We start from the raw sequence: 22,959 nt of genomic DNA on the forward strand, positions 1-22,959 counted from the left end.
ACTTTATTAGCTTCCAGCTGAGATTCCAGGGTTCCAGTTTCCTTGAGCAATGATCTAGTCAGAAAAGCAGAGGAAAATGTAATAAATTATAGAAATTGACAGCACCTGTGGAGTTTCACCTGCTCAAAGTCTCTTCATTTCTGTGTCTCCTCTTCTGCTCCCCATTGTTTCCTGGGTTATGCTATGCATGTGAAATGTTCTCCCACTTTGCATCTTCCCTGTGCTCCAATTATCCCTGAAATTCTCATTTCCTAAGAAGCTTTCCTGAATTAATAAGAGAGGATGATTTTTTCCCTAGCTTATTTAGCCTAGGATGGGGCTCCTATAATTCCAAATCACTCTGTGCCCAATCTTTCCCTCACCAATTCCTATTTCTTTTGATACTAACAAGTTAGAGTGTAATGCCAAGGGTAGAAATTAAGATCCAGAAACCAAAATTGGCTTCATAGGGACTGTTTCATTTGTTTGTTTCTACTCTTTCCCCTCACACTACATATAGTCCAGCCTACTTATTTTCCTTACACTTGACACCCTAGCTTTTATCTCCATCTTTGTATTAGCTGCATCCAGTGCCTAGAATGCTCTGCCTCCTAGCTTCCAACTCTTAGAATCTTTGGCTTTCTTTAAGACAACTCAAACACCACCAAGAGGTCTTTTTCAGTAGCTTCTAACAGCTAGTGCCTTCTTTTATAAAGCTACATTTTACCTAACGTGAGTGTTCAAGAATGAGGCTAAAGACTGCGCAGCTCTGCCTCACTTAAATCCAATTCATGCACAAGTCATCATCACCCATGAAGTCACTGAACCTCTTCAAAAATGAAGGAGTAACAACAATTTATCTTTGATGCATACATTTTGCGCATATTGTTTCCTCATTACAGTATAAACCTCTTCAAAACAGGGACTATGTTGGCTTTTTCTTTTTATTCTAAGGCTTATCACAGTACCTGTCACACAGGAAGTGTTTAATAAATAAATGCTTTTGGATTGATTGATTTTTTCATGCATCCTGAAGGGTGTGCCTGGGATTATTATAATTATAATAGTTCAAATTTGCATAAGAGTTTAGAATGACAAAATGTTTTTTCCCACAGGATCTTAACTAATACAAGCCCCGAGTGGATGTGTGATCTCATTAAGGTAGGTACTCCCTGGAATGCCTTCTCAATCTATCTTATACATGCCTTCCAATAAATCTTCCATGGACTCTCCAGGGGGCTGGTAGGGATCTCTTTCTAGACGTTCTGACATTACCTGAAGTACTAATACAGAACACCTTTTATTCTTTGACCAGTCTACCTCTTTTTCTGGTGGTAACATTTCTTTGATGATTTTTCTATGCCATTTTTGTGGATGCAATTCATCATTTGTAATATACTGAAACCTATTTACACTCACCACGCATCTCTCCATTACCCTTTGGGTGACCTGCAATTTCTATTCCCCTGATTGCAGGCAGAGAGCCATAGCAGAAGAATATGCTTGTTTACAAGGTGGGATTCTGTTTCAGGGAGAAGCTCAAAGTCACTGAAAACGCTACTGCTTCTCAAATTCTGTCCAATTCATTGTGTTCCTTCTTTATACAACCCCAGTCTCAGTACATTGTCTGTCTGCAGCAGCTCTCCAGCATCTGTCTACTGACAGATTAGAACTGTGGGCTGGGCTTACAAATGAGTATAGTCTAGCCAGTAGGTACTCTTCAGTCGCTTTAATATTTGCTCTATACAATCCAAGAACAAAGGATGTCATAATTCACATTTTGCAAATGAGGACATCTAGCCTCAAAGAATCCAAACATCTTGCCCAAGTTCAAGCAGTTAATGGTAGAAATGGAACTAGAATAAAAGATCTCTGTCTCTAAATCTGGAGTTCCTTCTATGATACCAGTTTGTCACTATAATGTAAGTGGAGAAGGCTGGGAATCAGAGCTGTTTCATTACTTTACCATGGTGATGGTGATGAATTTTTTAAGCTAATTGGTAGGATGTTACATGCCTACCTGTCTTTCTTTGTCTGTGACTTCCCATAGGGCAGAAACTAGATCAATATGAAGAAAACCCTGGATTTCTAGAGCAAAGGTCTGGCTCTGCCACTTAATTAAGTGGACTTAGGTAAATTGCTTTGTTTCTTTAACCTTAATTTCTTCACCCATAAAATGGGACAGTGTAACATGATAGGTAGAGGATAAATCTTGATTCAGAAAGAACTGAATTCAAATCCTTCCTCTGGCATGTTCTGGCTATGTGACAATAGGTAAACTTTATTTTTCTTTTTGTCTCAATTTATAATTTAATCAATGTGAGGAACTTCTAGTGTGAAAACTCCCTCCACTGATAATCAGAAACTCCTCCTTAACAGAAATAGGAACCAGTAAGGGCTTTACAAGTGTCTGCTTCATTCCCCCTAATTTTACAGATGAGAAAACGTTCAGGACAATTATCTTGGGCCTTGAAAGTGAGGACAATGATTCTACTTTGTCTATCTCCCAAGAATATCATAATATCAACTAAAATGATGGAAATAAAGTGTTTTGACAACACATTCATAGTTATGGAAATATAAACCATCATTAGTATTGGTACTTACTCACTATAGCCTGCAGTCCCCTAGCTTAATCAAGGATGAGGACTACAATATTTAGGCACCAAGCAACCTCTGACTAACTTACTTACCATTTGATTCCTTCCATCCCTTTGACCACATTAAATATAAGGTTCAATACTAACCCATCTAGGAAATAAGCCCTGAACAGAAGGTTCCAGGAACAGGAGCCAGCAGAAAGAAGGAAAAAAAGAAAGCAGATCAGTCAAGTTACTTAACACAAAGGCATCTTATTTGCCTGAATTTTTAATTTTCAAACTGTGACCAAGATCTTAGCCTTCAAATCTCTGGTATCAAAAGTCAATTAGACTGCCAGTTGTGTACCAGCCCCACTCATCTGCCCCCAAATCCCCACCTTTTGATCAAGCCCACCTGTTCTTCTGTGCCCACAGCACTGACAACTCCCATCTCAACAAATTTAAAGAATATCACACTCTGCCTTTAACGGAATCTACCAGACTTCCCACGGAACACGCAAAAGAAAAGCATAAAAAGGGAGAGGTTATGGTGAGCAATTTCTTTTATGCCTGCCATTTGATTTCCATGAGTCTCACTTCTTGATTTCCTTCAGACCACTGTCTTTTCTTTTCTTGGCCCAGAATGGATGGGACCATTTTATTTTGTGTTTTTCTGAAGTACCTGATTTGATCCTCAGACAGGCATTGCTTTATGGTATAGGCTGAGCATGAACTCAGTGATGCACTGAAGTTTTTCTGAGAGTAGGGACAGAGACACTTTTATTCTATCTCTCATCTATCACCTGCTACAATTAAAAAAAATTACACCAATGGAAATTAGTTCCTTTGGCTTAAGTTATTGCCATCTCCAAACCCTCTCTTTTTCCAAAAAAACCAAAAATGTCACCCAAATAGGGAGATATAAGAAGTCTTAGATAAGTAATCTCTGTAGACCCTAATTGTCTCATCTGTCAAATGAAAATGGTCTACTGGATGATCTCTAAAATCTCTTTTTTTTCTCCCAATTCTATGACAAGCCACGAGCAAACATTCACACTTTATTGTAAATTAACTCATCAAACATGTCCCTCTATAACAGTTACCTAGGACCAAGGCAATTTGTTATAATGTATGAGTAATGAGAGAATGAAAGAGGTATAATTTCATGACAATGCCTAGGCAGGTAGGTCTCTGTGGGATACCACAATGACTGCAGTGAAAGCTGAGACAGTGATACACTGTAGACCCCAAGCTACTTTGAACTTTTGCCTATGCTTGGTCTCTTTTTCAACCCTTCTCTCAAAGCAAATTGATGCCAATATTGCAAGGAGGGAGAGAGGAGAGTAGAGGCATTGACGCCCCTCTGGGAGTGTGGTGTTGTTCCCCATAGGATCTCCCATTCAGGGAAAATACACTCTGGCCTCCAGCTTTTAGGGTCTGATGAATCCCTCCCCAGTAGAAGTTGAGGGACCCACATGGGACAGCCCACCTGGTTTCCTGGATCCATTGGGAGAATACACTGGCTTCTTGTTCAAACTCTAGGCACAGCTCATGATTCCTCAGTTGTCTTTCTTCCTCTTTGTGCAGTTCCTCCTCTCGTTCCTGCAAGCCCAAGCCAGAGACTAAGGTAATAATTCTTTGGAAGCCCCTTCTTAGACCAGTAAGTCACCCATCTATATCCCCAGTTGTATCTCATTTTCCTCTTCTCACATGGAAACTGTCACCTAAGCAGTCCCATGTGCCTCTGCCTCTCTACCTTACCTTTTAACTCCTTCTCCTATGGTATCGTTCTGAAACAAGTCATTCCTAATCTCTGCCTATCAAAATCCTATCTATGGCTTAACTTAGTGGCCATGGAACCTTCCTTTATCACCCCAACAATAAATGACTATGCCTGAGCTTCATTGGCATGTTGTTTGTCCTACTGGAATATATTGGAAAGGACAATGGATTTGAAGATAGAAGACGTGGATTTGAGGCTTGGATCTACATCTTATTAGCCATGTGACTCGAGGCAAGCCATTTTATATTGATGGTACTCAGTTTTCTCATTTCTAAAATGGAGATAACAATAATTATAAATATGAAAGGACAGCATAACTATAAGTTATTGGTAATTATCACAAGCTCCTCTGTGTTGTGTGCTGCATCATATCTGTTTACATATCATCAGAGTTCCTACTAGATTGTAAGTACATTAAAGTCAGGTGAGGACTGCATCTTACACATCTTTATATTGCTCTGTTAAAGTGGATAGAGAACATGATGTGGAGTCGGGAAAACTCATTTTCCTAAGTTCAAATTTGGCCTCAGACACCTACAAGTTGTGTGACCTTGAGCAAGTCACTTAACCCGGTCTACTTCAGTTTCTTCATCTATAAAATGAACTGGAGAAGGAAATGCAGAACCACTCCAGTATCTTTGCCAAAAAAACCCTAAAATATTGGACATGACTGAAGTGACTGAAGTAAGATTCACTATCTAACATAAGGTCTGGCACATAATAGTGTACGGATAGGTACTGAACTTGGGATTTCATTGTTACAAGGAAATCTCAAATGAAGAAATTCCCTCTCCCAATGCAGGTCAGTATCTTCCCTATAATACATAATCATAAAAAGTTAACTAGAGGCTGCTAGGTAGCATATTGGATAGTGGGTCTGGAGTCAGGAAGACTTGAATTCAGATCTGGCCTCAGACAGTTACTAGCTCTGTGATCTTGGGCAAGTCACTCAATCTCTGTGTGCCTCAGTTTTCTCAACTGTAAAATGGATATAATAATATCACCCACCTCCAAAAGTTGTGGAATCAAATGATATATTTGTAAAGCTCTTAGAACAGTGACTGGCATATAATATATGCTAGCTTTAAAACAGCAAGACATTAAGACTTGCTGAGGGTTACATAACCAGCATGCACTAAAGGGTAGAAGTGAACCCATATCTTCCTACCCCTGAAGGCAATTTCTTTCTTTCTTTCTTTTTTTCTGGTACTGTGTTGCTGTAATGGTTATTTATTGAATGAAAGTTGCAGTTCAAAATTATCTCCAGGAAGCCTTCCAGTACTGCTCTGTCCCAGCACCCCATTCTCCACCAATATAATATTTGATGAAGACATTTTTATAAACAGTCAGTTCTAAGTTATAAATGCAAATAGCCATGACAAAAGCAATAATCCCCAATAATGGGTAATCTGAAGGGAGTAAAGTCTCCCAAATTTGAGTGAGTGGTAGGAAGACCTGGATTGTAATCTTGGTTTAGCTGCATTACCTTGGGTCTTCACTAACCCTTTATGGGCCTAGCTGTTCACAATTAAAAATCAATATCAACAGGTAGAATTGATTAAAAACAAAAACAACAAGCAAAACTTCAAGGTTTGCAAAGCACTTTACATATATTAACTCATTTGATCCTCACAACATCCCTGTGAATTAGTTACTGTTATCATTCTAATTTTAGAGATAAGGAAACTAAGGCTAATAGGTTAAATGATCAGTAAGTGTCTAAGGCAGAATTTGAACTCAGGTCTTCCTGGCTCCAACTCCCATGCCCTATATCCACGGAGCTACCTAACTGCCTAAAATTAAGTTGTTAGACTCGATGATATCGATGGTCCTGCCTAGTGCTGTCATTCTATGATTCTATTTTTCATTTGGCTTTGGAATTCTACATAAAAATCTTTAGTAGAAGCAACTTGAATTTTAAAAACTAATATTAAGCAGAGTTTTTATTCTTTGGACTAAATCAGCAGATGGTGCTCAGAAGGGATATGGCTCAAGGGCATTGTGAGCAAAAGGGAAAACAGACTGTGACCTAGACAAGTTTCAAGTCAAATAATCCACATACAGATAATCAATACCTAAATATGCATTTTTTAAGACTCTGTGTGTATGTCTGTGTTTGCATGCACAGGCATGTGTGTATCCTTGAATGGTCTCCTTTACCCATCTGTCAGCATCCTAAGAACAGAAGCTATTGCTATTTCCTAATACTATCCTCAAACATCCCCGTTTGTGAACTGGCAGACTAAGAGTAAATGGGTTGACCACCATGAAACTTCAAGCCAGTTCAAGGATGACTCAGGATGTTCTGAATTATACATAGAAATTCATGCCCAAACTCTAGTTCCCTTTAAACAAGTCAGTTTGGGGAGAGGGTACTTGCCCTAGAAAAAGGAATTCTTAACTTGGCGATTGCTCATTTAAAATACATATTTTCATGACGACTTCTATAAGTGGTTTCCTTTTTAATTCTATTATTTTAGAAACTTGAGAATATTATTTTGAGAAGAGATCATAGGTTCACCAGTCTACCACAAGAGTCCATTTCCTCTATGCCTGGAATGCTCTCCTTCCTTGCCCACATTTTGCAAGAAACTCTTCCTCGTACCTCCCCTCCCCCACTAATAATGCCTTTCCTCTGAGATTATGTCCTATTCCTACTGATATATCTCATATGTATGTAGTTTACATGTTATCTCCTTCCTTTAGAATGCGAACTCCTTCTGGGCAAGGACTGAGTCTTTGTCTTTGTATTGTCAGCACTTGCACAGTTCCTGGAATACAGTACTTGATGAATGCTGGATGATGTTGATATTAATGATGAAGATGATGATGATGATGGTGATGGTGATGGTATGACACAAAATCTTTTAAGAACAACTGTGATGTGTGTGGTTGAGGAACTACAGATATCACATGATGACTCTTCCCAACACCTAACCTTCACCTCTCAAGCTATAAGATTGATTTTTTTTTAAATTTTGTGGCTTGAGAGGTCAGTATCATTGTTATAAAATATTTCCCAAACTAGAAAACCATAATTAATTTACATCTCAGACTTCCCTTTCCTAGAACGTATAATCCTAGCTCTTTCAGCCTTTGCTTCTCCTTTGGTCTTTCCTCCAAAGTTCCCTGTATTGTTTCCTGCCCTTGACTCCTAAACTAAGCACAAGTGGGATACAATAAATTGGTTGATATCCCTGATGTCAAGGCCATTAGTGGTGTCAGCAGAATTAGGTTATTTTTGTCTTCCTCTCCCCTGTCCTGAGAAAGCACTGAGGTTGCTTCCTAGAAATGCCTGACGATCTTCTGGATGGTGCTACTAGTGAAGGCCTCTCTCAGCAGGTATGTAGTTCCCTAGCAGGCATTATTTCTATTGGAAATGTAATAAGGCATAAATCTTTCTATGTTTTCATTTTCCATTCCCCAGCATTCTTATGCTTGGTTTCAGTGACTTATGACTTCATCAGTAGGAGTATTCACTCCACTAACGCTGATTGCATCCATCTACCTTTGAGTAAATCATATTCATAATTGCTCTTGCATCCCAAATTCATCATCTGGCTACCATCTTTCTGGTGATGAACCTCTCTAAATTAACCTAGTTGAATCTCATATGACAGACTCATAGTCTATTATTGGATCTTTAATTAAAGTTTTTCCAGTTTGGTAGGGCTTTCCAAATCTTGCATTCCACAGCCTTTGAGAAGCCAAGGTCAACACCACCAAGATGAAGCAATGGAACAGGAGGTTCACAGTCCTGACAGAATTCTGGGCAAAGAGACCAGATGAAATCTGGTCAAAATAATAGCAAAAGTAGCCTTCAAAGGCAAAAGAAGTCATAGAAGAGCAGCTTATGAGGTAGTGGACGAAGTGCTCAGGCTGGAGACAGGAAGACTTGAGATCAAATCCAGCCTCAGATATTTACTATGTGACCTTGGACAAATCACTTAACCTCTCTCTGTCTCAGTTTCCTTCTCTATAAAATAAAGATAATGATATCACCTACTTCCCAGGATTCTTATTAGGATAAATAAGAGAACATTTGCAAAGTGCTTTGCAAACCTTAAAGTGCTATATAAATGCTTCTCCTACTCCTCCTCCCTCCTTTCTTTTCCTTCTTTTTTCTTCTTCCTTCTTCCTCCTCTTTCTCCTCTCCTTCCTCCCCCCTCTTCCTCATTATAGAGGCGAGGGAAAGGTGAGGGGTAAGAGGTGGCTCTTACCCCTGGCAATACTATGTATGTGTTGGGAATGGAATGAAGGGGGGGGGGAGGAAAGGGGGCCTTTGAGCATGATTATGTTTATGAGAACCTCATCTTTATTTTTAAACAGAAATTGGCACTGAAACCCCTTGTATATATACCAGCTACCTTCCTGGGCTAGTGTCCAACTACCCTGAGCCCTGCATGATGGATGGCTCCTCTTGTCTGTGACATGGGGATGGGTTGGGTTATAAAAAGGTCAAACAATTCAGAGTGGTGAAGAAAGAGATTATCTAGTCTAACTTTCTCACTTCATAGATGAGGAAAACTGAGGAATATAGATCCTAAAAGTGTTTGCCTAAAGCTATGCATGAAATAACTATCAAAGTTAGGAAACAAAGACATTTCTTCTGATTCCAAGTCTAATGTTCTTTTGACTATAGTTTGTTGCCCCTAGGACTAGCCCCACGATACCTTGATGATGTTGGGCAGGTTCAGCCAGATGCCTTCTAGAACCTCCACAGTTAGCCAGGTGTATGGACTGGAAGGCATGTTCAAGGCCTTTATTTGCTGATCCAATTCCACCAAGTGGTCAAAGTCAGCTCGAGCTCCTGGGAGGGAGGCCACAAAGGCTTCATGGTCCTTCTGAAGCTGCCGGATCTCTTCTAAGGAGACACAGTGTACAGGTTGCGAGAGGTCCTCCTCTGCATTCTCACACCAGTTATTGAAGGCTGAAGCCTTCTGGGCAAACTCTAAGAATAAGTCCTCAGCCTGGGAAAAGAAAGGAAGAGAGAGAGACAGAGACAAAGAGACAGACACAGAGACAGAGAGACAGAGAGAGCATTTTCCTTTATCATTCATTCATTTTCTGGAGAAAGAGACATTTCTCAGAGACATGATGATTGTTTCTCTAAAATAACAGAAAAGTTTTCTTATCCTGTACAGCTCAAAGGGGCAAGACTAAGAACATTAGGTGGACAGTACAGAGAGCCAGACTTTGGGTCAGTACATAGAAGAATTTCTTCAGTTTCTATTTCCTTCTGCCCTTGTACCCCTCCTTTCTTCCATTAGTGAATTCTCCCCAAAACTTCTATTTGAGAAGATCTCCCTAGCCACTGACTACCCTCCAAATCTGGCATGTTCTCTCTTTAGCTCTACCTCTTGTCTTCCTTTAAGACTCAGTTCAAATTTGACCTTCTGCATGAAGCCTTTCCCAGTCTTCCTCACTGCTAGTGCCTTCTCACTGTAATTAACTGCCATTTATACTGTATATATAAATTGTTTGCATGTTGTCTCCTCAATTAGACTATTAGATCCTTGAGAGCAGGAGGTTTCCCCCTTTCTTTGTATCCCCAGAACTGAATGCTACATTTATAGCACATGATGTGTGAAGTATGCTATCTCTTTAAGAAACATATCAATGATAAGAAAAGTAGAAAAAAATATGTAAAGGAAGAGATTTACATTCATTGTCAAAGATCATTAAGATATTGCTACTTTTTCTATTATGGATAAAAATATTGATACATAACACAAGTAGACAAAGAACTTTTTTGAATATGCCCTTCTAAAATGTGCATAATGAAGAAACAAGTTCTAGAAAGGATTTGGGCAGTTTTGAAAATGATCAATGTGTGGATTTGAGGACCTGGATTTCTTTGTTAACAATGTAGAATGAGGTCTCAATTCCGTGGAAAGAGTTTAATGTAAAGATTAAGGATCTTTTATTTATTAAAAACTAGAAATATGTGATTGTGAGAAATGTGATTTCAAGTACATGAAAGAAATAGACTTCTTTGTTGGAGACCAGAATTGAGGCATGATAGTTACCTCAGATAATTCGCATTTACATGTTTTGTGATAAAAGAAGGTAAAACTAAAAAAAAATAGCTAATAAAAAAATGAGAAATTGGAGAACCATTGGGTGACAAGTAGGTTTAACAAAGAACTATGGGTTCCGTTGCGGAAATTTGAAGAGGTGGAACTTTTTCACTAAACCGCAAGCCACTGAAGGCTCTTGCTTATGACACTGAACTCAAGAACAGGGATAGTAGCATCAGCAGAAAGAGAAGGAAAGGAACTTGAGGGGAGGAGTCAAAAACATTTCAGGGGATCAGAAAAGCTGCTCAGCTTGAGAAGCAATCAGTTTAGAGAAGCTTCAGCTGAATGATTCCTGATTGGACCAGAGAATGTTGTCATTAGTCCAAAGCTCTTTTAACAGCTATTGTTTTTTAGCACCACCTAGAGCTGGAGAAAGGGAAAGTTATTCATAGGGGCTTTGCTCTCTGCTGCAGCTGCTTCTGGCTTGAAAAGGAAGAGCAGGACTTCTTAGCTTCAGTATGAGATTCAAACATAAATGTGAAATGGGTTGCTGTGGAATGGAACTGTGTTGCTCTATTCTGATTGGACAGTGCAAAACTCTGATGAGCAAATAATTGACTGAATTGGACTGTGTTTATATATTGTGATGTATTCGATTATTTACATATTTGCTTTAATTAATTATTTTCTCAAAATTCTATCATTATAAATATTATTATAATATTATTTATGTTTATTATTACTTTATTATTATGAAGTGGTTATATTTAAAATCTAAAATGTCATTATTATGAAAGGATGGTTGCACAAATGTTGCACACTGTGGATACGTTGCCTTGTGAGTGGCTAGATGTGTAGAGAACACGTTGGATGGGGGCCAAAGAGCTAGCAAGATTAATAGGGGAAATATATTTTCCTTCAGTAGGGCTGTGCCTCAGACCCTGAGAGTTTGAATGTAACCACATAGCGATGGTCTATCAGTGGGAATTTAGATCTCCTAGTGAGAGTAGGTTGGAGTTAGTGAGTCAAACCCAGAGATTAGTGGTGTTTTCCATGGGCCTGAATGAGAGATTGAGTGATAGGTAGTGTACACACATGAAAATCCCATTGGAGGTGGTTCCACCTTAATATACTTAACCTCATTATATTTGGGGTGGAGTGGGGAATAGAACTGACCACATCCACTTGTGTCCTTATATAAGCCCTTAATAATTACGTGGTGATTGACTGATCCTAGTGAGAATCCGTCCCATTGCAAAAACTGCATTTGGAATTTATGCTGGTTCATTGCTAACCCAGATGCTACTAATATCTCCCTTGTGTGGTTACCTTCTGAAGGGGTAGTTGCTCCTCCAGCAGTTTTGCCCTTCTGGCTGCAGCCATAGCCAGTAACTGGTCCCAACGTTTGAGAAGGGCAGCATGCCTGTCCTCAATGGTGCTTGCCCTGCTGTGCTCCCCAGCTACCAGCTGATCTTTTAAGTCTGTTATTTCTGACAGCTGCTCCTGCTCAAAGCTTTTCAGTCCGTCATCCAGTGTATCCTACAGTAGGGCAATGGAGAGGGGTAAGCTGGGGTTATCCATGTGGAGACCAAGGGAGTCTCTGTACCTGGCAATCCACCAGCTTTAAAGTACAGTTTGAGTAACATGTTGTGTGAGGGTCAACATGATGGTCAAGATAAGATCTACATAGGTGATTTAGGAACCTTAGGTTAAAAGTATTAACACATTTAGAGTTAGAAAAGATCGAACCTAGTTCTCTTATTATATATATATATATATATATATATATATGAATATGTATATATATATGTATATGTATATACACACAAATACATATATACATGCACATATTGTATATAAAACAGAGGCTGAGAGAAATGAGGCTGGAAGTTGAACCTCAGCCCTCTACCTACAAATCTTACATATTTTCTACTATACCTCACTTAACAAGGATTATGTCTAGTGTCACAAGAAGGGGTGGGAGCCAAGGTTTTCTCATTAAATCATTCACTCAGTCATCCCACTACAACAATATAAGCTGTGTTAAACCAGAAAAGAGAATCTTATTTAAATTTTGTAGGTCCCTTCAGTGTAGCACAGTACTCTGCATAGAGTAGTTCCTTGATAAATACTTTGTGATTGAACATGATATTTGAGAACAGAATTTCCATTAAAACAGAGAGTAGGGTCTTATCCAAATTTTGTAGCTCCCTCAGGACCTAAGAGAGAGACTAATAAAATGCAGAGGCAGAAGAGACTTTAGGATTCATATAACCCAAGGCCCTGATTTTACAGATGGGGGCAGAATTCAGCACTGGTACTAAAACTCAGGTCTTCTGATTCTCTCCAGCCCAGGATGCTGTCTATTCACTGCATCACACACTACCTCTACTTTGGAAACCAGGTGGAGAATTTTCAAACATGGATCTCAAAATAAAAATCGTACCAACAGAGCCTTTAGGAGCTGGGATTATAAAAATTCCTACTTGGTAAGAGCTGTTAATAGAAAAATCAAAATAATTTAAGCCAGAATGAAATAATTTAGGAGGATAAGGTTTCCCTTCCTTTCCCAGATCCCTCATTACACAGACTTCTCCACTGGCTAACTTTCTGGCAAGGGGTAACTCCCATTCTTACCTGCCTGGTGAGGAGCATACGGTAAGCAGCAAGGTCCCCTCCATTTCCATTGATTTTCAGGGTGGATTCTTTATCAGCTGGAAAGCATAGGCTACAGTCATGAGCATAATCACAATTCATGGGACGGGATTGGACAATGACAAGAGTAGGACCAAATTTCTTTAAAGCATAACAAGAAATGATTAGACTGCATACCACCTTCCTAACTCTAAGAGTTATGAATCATTGAAATGTATAATGCCTTTTAAAGTGTTTTGCGCCCTCATTAAGGTGAGCCAGTAGGGTTGAGATTTTAAGATCTCAAGATAATAAAATTAAGCATTTAAAAAGACTTTTAAGTCTTCTGGTCCAATTCCATCATTTTATGGATAAAGAAATCAAGAGGTTAAATCAATTGTTCAAAATAACATGAATAATAATTATCACAATTGCAATTCAAACCTAGGTCAAGTTTAGTGCAATTTTTTATTTTGTTTTTGTTGTACACATCATGTGAAAAGGGACAAAAGAAAAATGCAACAATGACTATTTCCACATTTAAAAAATAAGATGTGCAAGAAGAGTGAGCTAGAAGCAACTCCAATTAGCTCGTCAGTACCAGATGTTAAATTTTCAGTGTATTTACATCTTGGAAATAGACAAATGTTACGAATCAGATCCTGATTTATTATCCTGTGATTGCCTAGACTTAAAGTGATGGAGAAAATGCTAATAATTCATATTAAACTTAATAATGTGCTGTAAATGATTTTTTTTCAGAGAGGTGGTTGTTAAACATTTGCCAGCACACCCCTAAAAGTAAGGTATATATGAATCATATAAAAATCATATTTTATTAAGTACTTAAAAGGAATAGAAATTTGTATATAATAGATTTGTAATTTCATGTGCAATCACATTTTATCTTATACTATGCTATGCAAATGCTTGTTTTATTCCATAAATTAAAAGTAAAATAAATAAAAATTGTATTGCAGTGGCTACTTGAATTGTGGCCACTTTCCTGAGTGGAGGTGAGTGGAAGTTGAAAGCTGTTTCTTGACTTTGTTGGTTATACTTGGAAATCTCAAGAAATCATCATCTCTGATATAAAAAAAAATTTGCTTGTCCACAGCACTGTGAGGGATTCCAAAAGGATAATGTGAAAATGTGTAAAGATCCCAAGTCCAGATGACCCTGCCCATTAGCTCCTCAATGCAGGGGACACTGAGTTCATGCAGGACATACCTATCCAGGACTCCACTGTGTCAGCCTTCCAGTTAAACAATTGGAAAGCAGCATCGTCTTCCAGCTGGGACTTCCAAGCTGCAATTGCCTTGGCCAGAGCAGGGATCTTTGAAGTCAGGCCATCGATCTTGGCCTTGATTTTCTCTTTCTGCTGTGTGTCCTCCTGCCTCACAGAGATAGAAAGAAAGGAGAAGAATCAACTAATCAATTAGCAAGTATTTATCCCTTACAACTGACAACTATCCAGTCCAAAGCTAAGAACTTGGAAAGCTTCACATGTTACTCAAACGTAATTATCTTTTTGACCTGGGAGGGAGATGTGTGTGTGTGTGGCTGTCACATTAGATGGGAATGTTGGGGATCAAAGAGAACTAAGAGGACATTGCAGGTGACCTGTTCCTGTACAGGAATTCCCTTTATAGCTTTCTTTACTAATGGTCATCCTGCCTCCACCAGTGATGGGAAGTCTACCAGTAGAGGTAGGATGTATCATAACCTTAGGAGGCGAAATTTACTCTTGGTTATATCTAATTATAAGAGAAATTTCCCTGTCTCCCTTTCAGCTTTCTGAATCTATCTACCTAACAATGGGTGAATCTAATAATAAATTTATAGTTTTATGTGCACTGACTTAACATCTCAGTCCACTGAAGTGATCCATTTGGTTTGATTGTCTATAAAACCATCAGGAACAGTTTGTTAGTACTGGTGAACTCTCCTATTATCCTCCTTCTTTCCCTTCCACAGAAGTAGCCATAGAGTCATAAGATCTTAGAATTTAGAACTTAAAAAATGACTACAGATATCACCTAGTTTAGCACCTTCATTTTACAGTGGAGGATACTGAGAGAGGTGAAACACAACTAGCACAATTAGGTTCAGTAAAAGTAAATACTTACTAGATATTTGTATTTGTCTTTACTCTATATGTTATGCAGGTTCACAAATAGCCATAGTAGATGTGATATGATATGTATGTACTAGATATGATCAATATGATGTCTCTACTCAGTAAAGATATCATAGATGATAATGAGGAAGCTGTAATATAGTTAAAAACATTATATCAAAAGTCAGAGGATTTAGGTTTGAATCCTGGAACTACCCCCTACTCTCTGCCTGACCTTGAGCTAGTCACCCGCTTACTTGTGGCCTCAGTTTCCTCATCTGGAAAATGAGAAGATTGGATTAGTTAATATTTAAGATAGCTTGCAGCTCTAAGATATATGATTCCATTCAATCATTTTATTAAGTGCCTACTATATGTGATGAGCTGTGCCAGATTCTGGTGATACAAAGAAGAAAAACTATATATTCCCTGCCTACATGGAAATTATAATCTGTTGGGGCAAGTCATGAATGAATTAAAAGAATAATTTATTAAGTGATTAATATATGTCAAGCACTATACTAGGGGGTGTAGGTATGGATGAAAATATAATAAAAAGACAAGAAAACCAGTCCCTACCCACTTGTATTCTAATAGAGAGAACTAACATATATAGGGAAGGAATAACCAACGAGAGGTGTTTTGGTTTAAGAATCATAGGAATGGTGAATCAGGAGTTAGGGACATTACTCAATATAAACATAAGTAAGTGGGATCCAAGACATAATGCAATAATTCAGATGATTACACAAGACTTCAGCTATTCCATAATATTCCAATACAGAAGGGAGGAAAGCAATACACTCAATCAGTAAACATTTATTAAGCGCCTACTATGTTCCAGACACTGTGCTCAGCCCTGGGGATATGCAAGGAGACAAAGAAAGACAGTGCCTTACTCAAGGTACTTAAAATCTAAAGGGGGGAGGGGGTAATTTGCAAAAATAATCTATACAAAGGAAGCTATATACGAGATAAATTACATATAATCAACAGAGGAAAGGCTCTAGAATTAAGAAGAGCTGAAGAGGACTTCTGTAGAAGGCGGGATTTGACTGAAGACTTAAAGGAAGCCAGGGAGGTAAGTCGTTGCAGCAGAGGAGGGAGAGTGTTCCAGACATTGGGGTAGTCAGAAAGAATTCCTAGAATGGTTTCTTCCTCTTTCCTGTCGCCTAAAATAGACCTCTAGTCACTATTTTAAAAAAGTTAAGCCGTGATATCCTTCACTTACCTTGCTCAGAAGGTCTTCTCCTTCAATGCATATTTCCTGCACTCGAGTCTCATGGTTTGCAAAATCATTCTCCAAAGCCTCATGCTTCTTAAGCAAGCTCTGTATGAAAAGATCACATACCAGTCAGTTCAAAATCACCAGACAGAAAGGTGAGAGTCTAAATAGGCAGAATGTGCCACACATTTTGGGACATGGCCAAAGTGCATATTTTTTAAAGATGTTCTCTCTCTGTCTCTCTGTCTCTGTCTCTGTCTCTGTCTCTGTGTCTCTCTGTCTCTCTGTCTCTGTCTCTCTGTCTCTCTCTCTCTCCTTTTCCCTCTGTCTCTCTCTCCCCCCACAGGTAAGGGTGATAGAGAGAGAAAATGAATATTTATCAATTAAAAAAACATGAAACATAAAAAATAAATAAATAAATATTTTTAAAATTTGGTTTTAAAAAATAAAAAGAAATCTTCCACAAAGTGAATCCCAATCACATCTGCCCTTTTCTTATCATGGTACCACCATTTTTCCAGTTACCCAGCGTCCAAGTCTTTGATTATGATCTGCTCCTACCTTTCCACGCTATTGACTCTCCTTTGAAAAGAGAACTTCCTTCTCAATCTCACTGTGATAATTGTTTTGTGAGCCTGCATCACCTCCTGCCAGGGTTATTTTAGCACATTCAGGAAGGCAAAAGAGTTGAGCTGTGAGAGGAGGAAAGTAGCAGATGCTGCCAAGAAACACAGAGAGGGCACCAACCTCAGTGCCATTCTACAGCTGCTACTAAGCATCATAGAAATGCAGCAACAGTACAGGACTTCAAGAGTGTGTTTCTATACTGAGAGACAACATGAAATTAGAAAGAACTCTGGAATTGAAGTCAGAAGACCCAGGTTTGAATCCCATTGCTGTTACTTACTTCCTATGTGACTTGGGGAAGTTCCTTATCTATTGTGGGGTTCAGTTTCTCTATCTGTAAATGGAGTTCCTCCAGATGATCTCTAAAGTTCTTTCCAGATCTAAATTCTATGAACCCTTATTACTGTTGCTGTAAATCCGGTTGTGTAGGAAGGAGGCTGATCAAGAGACTGAGGGCAGAATTCTCTTTAGTAAGGCAGTATGGCTCTGGAAGAGTCTGGTTACTCTGGCTGTGTACCTTGTCTGCATTTGCTATGCTCCCTTATGTTGTGTGTCAGTAGAAAAGTCTTGTGCATTGACATGTATTTTCTGAAGCTGAGGAATGTCAATGACGCTGTTAGATCACAAAGTCAGTGACAGTTTCATAAGGTGCAGTGGACAGAGCTCTGGGTCTGGAGCTTGAAAGATCTGAGATGCTTACTAGCTGTTAGCTCTTAGGCAAGTCACTTTTCCTCTATCTCAGTTTCTTCTGATTATAAAATGGGGATAACAGTAGTACCTACCTCCCAGAGTTGTTAGGAGGATCAAATAAAGTAATATTCATAAAACACTTGGTGCACAGTGCCTGGTACATTCTAGATGCCATAAAATATTAGTTGTCATTATTATTAGTAGCAGTATATTAGTACTTTCTGAACCTTTCTTATTCTCTTGAGTTGCCCTGTATCAGAGGTTGAGAGACCCTGGCAGTGAGCATTTTCTAGATCCGAGTAGACCATTGTGTTTCCTTGCTTCTCTTCTCTCTCTTTTACAATTCATCCTGCAAACAACTACTAAGATCACTAATTTAGCTGTTATTTCCCTATTCAAGAACTTATAGTGACTCCCTACTGCCACCTTCATTAAGTCCTGGGCATGGTTTTTAAAGCCTTTCAGCCAGTGTTAACAGGAGAGGTTCCTTTCTCCTCCTTTGAAAGACAAGTAGTGTTCTCAATCAACCATTAAAGGACTGATTTAGTTACTTTTAGCTAAGACTCCATTATATTTGTCAAATGATTTAATCTTTTAAATTTATAAACAAAACCTTGATGGTAGGACCATCATCATTATTATAGTAAGCTACCTGGCTCAAACCCAGTTTGGGTTCATTTGTGAACCATAAGAAGGGCAGCTTGGTGACGCAGCAGATAGAGCATCAGGTCTAAAGTCAAGAAGACTCATCTTCCTCAGTTCGAATCTGGCCTCAAACATTTACTAGTTGTCTAAGTCACTTAACCTTGTTTGTCTCCATTCCTCATCTGTAAAATGAGCTGCAGGAGGAACTGGCAAACCACAACAACACCTCTACCAAGAAAACTACAAAGGAGGTCATGAAAAGCTGGGCACTACTGAAATGACCCCAAAATAATATTATCAAAAGCAGCAGAATCTGGGATCCTTAGAATGTAACACCCCAAACTGATCCAAGTTATTTGCAAAATTCCTAGTACTTCCTTTATCAATTTCCAAGGCCTCGTATAGTTGAATGTATGTGGCTCACTCATAGATTGAGACCTGGGATGGATCTTAGAATTCACTGATTACTACTTCTCATTTCGTAGATGAGGAGAGTGAGGCACAGACAGGTTTCTGTCTTGCCCAGTTAACAAAGCTAAGGCCCTGAAACAGAATTTGAACTCTCATCTTTCTGACTCCAAATGTCATGCTCCATCCATTATCTTGGACTGTTTTTCATTTAAATGAACCTCTGATCTTTCCTGAATTGTCAGAGAATAATAGAAGGTTAAGACTGAGAGGAAACGTAATAATCTTCTAGTCCAAAGGCTGGCAAATTCTAGCCCATACAGCCCATGACTTAAGAATTTTTATCACTCAAATAAAGTTTTATTTTATTTAAAAATAAAAAGACCATTCTTAGGTCACAGTTCCACCAAAACAGGCAGCAGGGTGGAACTGGCACTTGGGCTATAGTTTGCCCACCTCTGTCTGTGGCAAAAGCATTTATTTAACAAAAGGAGAAACTGAGGAAGAAGTAGACTGACTTGTTCAGTCATAAAATGAGTTAGTGACAAAGCTGAGAGGAGACCCTAGGTGTCTTTGACTCCTTATCCAAGGATCTTTTCACTATACTTGGTACTAACTCTATAAACATGGTCAGTTAGGTGGCACCAGGTCCACAGAGTACCAGGCTTATAGTTAGTAAGATTTATCTTCCAGAGTTCAAATCTAGCCTCTGACACTTACTAGCTATATGACTCTGGGCAAGTCACTTACTCCTGTTTGCAACATGTAAAATGAGTTGCAGAAGGAAATGACAACCACTCCAGTATCTTTGCCAAGAAAACCCCAAATGGGATCATGAAGAATCAGAAAAGATGGATGAATGATTAAGCTCTCTAAACAATTCAGGCATATTTTTGTTAAAATCTGTTTTGGTTCTGTTTAAATATTTTAAGTGGGCTCCTTATTGCTGTATTCTGAAGGGAAAAGGCCTGGCCCTTCTAAGAGAGAAGCAGATTTACAAGGGAATGGAAGCTTGAAAAAGTCAGTAAAGAAGCTTAAACAATGTACTCATAGATATAAGTAAATAACATCTTCTAAATACCAACTCTGAACTCTAAAGGATAGGATGCTGAGCAGGATAAGACCAAAGATGAAAAAATATTATATTAAGACTAGGAAAGGATAGTTACAGGATTTATAAAGGAAATATGAACAGTGGTCAAAATCTCTCGGAGTTGAAGCAATTTCACATGAAGTAAAGAATTCAAGAGGCAGAAAGCCAATTTCTCCTTCATGAAATGGGGTGCAGGGATATACTGAGCTCTTAGCTCAGCTGAAGAGCAAATTAGAATTGTTTAAAAATCAATAAATATTTCCCAAGTGTCTGCAATGAGAATGGCCCTGGATCAGGACATGTAGAGGCAAAGATAAAAATAAAACAGTCCCTGACCTCAGGGAGTTTATTTTCTACTCAAATGGCAAATCAATGCCTTGTTGTTGATACATGCTAAGAGAGTAATTAAATGATGCCCTTGAAATGTGTGTGTGGGAGAAAACTAGAAAGATTTTGGGGATCGAGATGCTCTGAAATCTCACAGTTCTGAAGCAAAAGCAGGTGCTGTATATGTGACCTCAAAAGTTTCTGACTCAAAGACAAAACTTAAGGCTTATCATTTTACATAGCCTCAGAGAGAATAGTAATGACTGACCTAATAATGGAACATTTCTGAGGAAGTACTTGGCTCTATCTCAGTATTGTTTTTGTTTTCTTGTTGTTTCTTATCTTGGCCTAAACCGTGAGAGGCAGCGTGACCTATATGATAAAGACTGTCTCAGACATTTATTACCTATGTGAGTACGGGCAAGCAACAACCTCTCAGAGTCTGTCTTTGGGATAATAGTTTGGTTTTTTTTTTTTAACCTGTCTTAAGGGTGATGTGAGGAAAGTGCTACAGAAATGTGAGAGGGTTTTATCTGTTCACATTGAGTAATGAGAGATAAATTCATTGGTATACTTGACTATTTTAATAACTTTTTAAACACGGAAAAGTCATTGATTATATTGGATGCTATTATCTATGTGCTCTCCTATCTGCACTTGGAAATTGCTAAAAGTGCAAGTTACCCTTTGGACCGTGGGGACATGACTCATATGTGGCCTTCTGGAGGAGTCCAAATCTGTATCAGTCAAATAGGAGGTTACTCATCCCTGGAAACAGCAATCCTAGAAATTCCATTTGCAAAAATGCTATCTCCTTAACAGTAGCTAACACAGTAGTTCTATCTAGAGGAAAATTTCCTTCAAGATAGTGGGAGCTCTGAGTTTGGATCAAGTTTTGCTTGTGCTTTTGAAGGAAGTTGCCCTTATAAGAAGAACCCTTTGTAGTTGAACTTTCTAGTTTCCCATATGTCTTCCCTTCATGTGTAGAACCCCAAAGATAAAGGTTAGATTTCAATTCTTTTCCATTCCCTTTCACTTGTGAGTTGGAGAAATCCCCTTGGACCCTCAGAATATAAGTATCCCTTAACTGGCATAAAAAATAAAACAGTCCCTGACCTCAGGGAGTTTATTTATAATCTGGCATCAAACACTTACTATGTGACCCTGGGCAAGTCACTTAACCCTGTTTGATCATCTATAAGTATCCCTCCCCTCTGTAAAAAGGGATAAACAATCCATACCTTCCTTCCTAAGGTGTCATCACTGTGCAGTGGGGAAAACTGGAGTAGAAGTCAGGAGACCTGGGTTCTGTTCCTGGCTCTTCCATTTACTAAGTGTACAATCATGATTAAGTCATTTCATTCCTCAAGGTCTCAGCTTCCTCATCTTACAAATGAGGAGGTCTGACTGACTGATTTCTGAGGCTCCTCATTCTATTTTTCCCAGGCACAGATCCCTTTCTACCCCTTCCATCCAACCATTTGAGAGAAACAATAAGGTAGTATAGATGAGATCATAGTATCTAAGAAGACAGGCACTCTATAAACACAACAGGCAACTAAGAGAAAGTGAGATCCATTCAAGCCACTCGTCACCTGAGTGGCAGGTAATATGTCTCCTGCATCTCCTTGGGCAACAAGAGCTGTCTTCTCATTGATCCATGCTTCCTCTTCTTCAGCATTCTCCATGAACTGCAGATACTGCTGGGATTCATCTAGTCGGAGTCCTCTGTAAGGGTTTTAAAGACAAGAATCAAATGGTGTCACTCAAGGACTGGAGAGTGTAAATGAATGAATTTCTTCATTACACTAGACAGGATGCAACAACTCCATGGGACAATCAAAGAAGTCAGGAAATTGTTAGGTCTTGTGTATATCTCTTAGTTTGGCTTCAGGATTTAGGGGCTTGAGAGTAGTTGGGTACCTTAGGGGCCTGTGAGGTAACCAACATATCCTTCCCTACCATTGGTGTCAGATGATCATAGTGACAATTTCATAAAACTTATGATTGAGTACAGGAGTAAGTGGTGTGGAGAGACAGAAAGAACAGTGATTTGGACATGGTTTTGAATTCCAGCTCTGTTGTTTACTGGGGCAGCTAGGTGGCTCAGTGGATAGAGCACTGACCCTGGAGCCAGAAGGACCTGAGTTCAAATCTGGCATCAAACACTTACTGTGTGACCCTGGGAAAGTCACTTAACCCTGTTTGATCATCTATAAAAAGAGCTGGAGAAGAAAATGGTACACAACTCCTGTTATTGCCAAGAACCTCCCCAGCGGAGTCACAGGGAGTCAGACACAACCGAAATGACTCAACCAAAAACAAAATCTATCATGTGCTACTTGCCTGTCTTTAGACAATTGCTTTGGACTCTCTGGGCCTTGGTTTCCTCTTTTATGAAATAAAGGAGGTAGAATAGAAAGAACTAAGATACAGAAGGAGTGCTTTGTTTAGAGTCAGAGATCATGAATCCAAATTACTGCTTAGCTACTTATTACTTGAGTGACCAGGTCACAAATCACTCAACTTGATCTTTAAAATAAAGAAGTGTTAGCAAGTCCTATGGTCTTGAGGCCACATGTAGTCTTCTAGGTCTTTGGGTACAGCTTTTTGACTGAGTACAAGTTTTACGGAACAAATTCTTTTATTAAGGGGATTTGCTCTATGAAGTTTGGATTCAGTGAAAGGGTTGCACTTGAGGACCTGGAGGATCACATGTGACCTTGAGGCTACAGGTTTTTCACCCCTGGACTGGAGTCACTTGTAACTCTAAATTCCTATGATCCTATGACATATTCTGCTCTGGAGATACTTCTGGATTTTCCCTATT

The 22,959-nt window shown here is 38.9% G+C and overlaps 1 protein-coding gene across 1 annotated transcript in view; it reads right to left on the bottom strand.

Annotated features, from left to right (window-relative positions):
* Nucleotides 1–22,959, bottom strand: part of SPTA1 (spectrin alpha, erythrocytic 1) — a 99,258-nt gene that overhangs the window by 11,477 nt on the left and 64,822 nt on the right. The window contains exons 38-46 of the mRNA XM_072647345.1: nucleotides 21,725–21,857; nucleotides 16,346–16,444; nucleotides 14,226–14,388; nucleotides 12,999–13,075; nucleotides 11,691–11,900; nucleotides 9,015–9,311; nucleotides 4,048–4,160; nucleotides 2,727–2,744; nucleotides 3–54 (exon numbers count right to left, since the gene is read on the bottom strand). Coding sequence (XP_072503446.1) covers nucleotides 3–54; nucleotides 2,727–2,744; nucleotides 4,048–4,160; nucleotides 9,015–9,311; nucleotides 11,691–11,900; nucleotides 12,999–13,075; nucleotides 14,226–14,388; nucleotides 16,346–16,444; nucleotides 21,725–21,857 — 1,162 coding nt within the window. The remainder of the gene's footprint in view (nucleotides 1–2; nucleotides 55–2,726; nucleotides 2,745–4,047; nucleotides 4,161–9,014; nucleotides 9,312–11,690; nucleotides 11,901–12,998; nucleotides 13,076–14,225; nucleotides 14,389–16,345; nucleotides 16,445–21,724; nucleotides 21,858–22,959) is intronic.

The sequence above is a fragment of the Notamacropus eugenii genome, chromosome 2, assembly GCF_028372415.1.
Source record: "Notamacropus eugenii isolate mMacEug1 chromosome 2, mMacEug1.pri_v2, whole genome shotgun sequence".
NCBI lineage: Eukaryota > Metazoa > Chordata > Mammalia > Diprotodontia > Macropodidae > Notamacropus > Notamacropus eugenii.